Source organism: Anarrhichthys ocellatus, unplaced genomic scaffold, assembly GCF_004355925.1.
Source record: "Anarrhichthys ocellatus isolate YVR2014 unplaced genomic scaffold, GSC_Weel_1.0 scaffold314, whole genome shotgun sequence".
Lineage (NCBI taxonomy): Eukaryota > Metazoa > Chordata > Actinopteri > Perciformes > Anarhichadidae > Anarrhichthys > Anarrhichthys ocellatus.
The window spans coordinates 62,895-64,391 of record NW_022280324.1 but is presented as its reverse complement, the minus strand read 5'-3'; the positions used below and the strand labels follow the sequence as shown (position 1 = coordinate 64,391).

The 1,497-nt window shown below is 45.1% G+C and overlaps 1 protein-coding gene across 1 annotated transcript in view; it reads right to left on the bottom strand.

The window, feature by feature from the left end:
• Nucleotides 1-9: 9 nt before the first annotated feature.
• LOC116401280 (integrator complex subunit 6-B-like) overlaps nucleotides 10-1,497 on the bottom strand; it is a 3,002-nt gene continuing 1,514 nt past the window's right edge. The window contains exon 3 of the mRNA XM_031879603.1: nucleotides 10-198. Coding sequence (XP_031735463.1) covers nucleotides 22-198 — 177 coding nt within the window. The 3' untranslated portion in view covers nucleotides 10-21. The remainder of the gene's footprint in view (nucleotides 199-1,497) is intronic.

Here is a 1,497-nt window from a genome sequence, read left to right as displayed (position 1 = left end):
GTGTCATATAGCTCCTCATCATCACCTGCTCTTCCTCCCCCTACGTACCTGTCCATAGTTGTCGATCCCCGTCACTAATCTATTGAGGTTCAGTAGATCAAAGGCCGTCCTCAGAGAGGTGCCGATGGACGTCAGACCGGCTGCATGAAGGTTCCTCAGCTCAGTCATGAAGGTGGCGTGACTCTCCTTCCATCCGGCCTGAGAGACAGAGAGAGACATGTTGGTTAACACACACACACACACACACACACACACACACACACACACACACACAGAGAGAGAGAGAGACTATGAATTGGCAGAGTACCTCTCTACAGTCAGAGACATAAAGCAGAGACAGAACCTCACCAAGTACAGGCTCAGTGACCACAAACTGGAGATTGAAACAGGACGACACAAAAAGTCATGGCAACCAAGAGAGAACAGAACATGTGGTCACTGTGGGACCGGTGAGGCTGAGACGGAGATGCACTTCCTCCTAAAATGCAAAACATTCCATAAAATTAGGAACATCTACTGAAACAAATTTGACTCTGTGATTTCAGATTTTAAAAAATGGAGTGATATCTCAAAATGAAAAGTCCTCCTAGGAGAAGGAGAGAGGAGACCTTGCTGCCCAGTATGTACTAACATGCCACAACCTGAGGGACAGCAGGTGACGCTTTGGCGATGCCGTTCCTGGGCGTTCATGCCAATGGAGCAGATCTGAGTTTGGGTTGAATTGGGAGAGAGACAGAGAGAGAGAGAGATCTATCTATCCGTGGATCTCTCTCTCTCTCTCACTTCGACCCTCCCTTTGCTTCGGTGTCAGAGAGCTGCGGTGGCCTACAGGTAACGTGGGAGCAATGGAGGCTCTGTCTCACACCACTTTATGAGATGTTGTATTAATATTATTGTTATATTGATATTGTTGTGTATTGATGTTATTGTATGTTTAATTTTTTGATGCTTTGGCAATACTGTTTCAAAACTTTCATGCCAATAAAGCAAATTTAAATTTGAGAGAGAGAGAGAGAAACAGAGCGAGAAAGAGAGAGACATGTTGGTTAACAGAGAGAGAGCGAGAGAGCGAGCGAGCGAGAAAGAGAGACACAGAGAGAGACATGTTGGTTAACAGAGAGAGAGACACAGAGAGAGAGCGAGACAGACACACAGACAGACAGAAACACAGAGAGAGAGAGTGATGCTTTGGCAATACTGTTTTTAAACTTTCATGCCAATAAAGCAAATTGAATTGAATTGAGAGAGAGACAGAGACATTTGTGTCCTCAGAAATTTCTCTGATATCACACATTAAAATTTCCAGTGGCCAAACAAATATTTTATATTTATAAACCCTAACCCACCCATCCTAACCTAACCTATGGGGTTAGGTTAGGATGGGGTAGGATAGGGTAGGTTGGGATGGGGTTAGGTTAGGATGGGGTAGGATAGGGTAGGTAAGGATGGGGTAGGTTAGGTTGGGTTTAGGATGGGGTAGGTTAGGTTGGGTTTAGG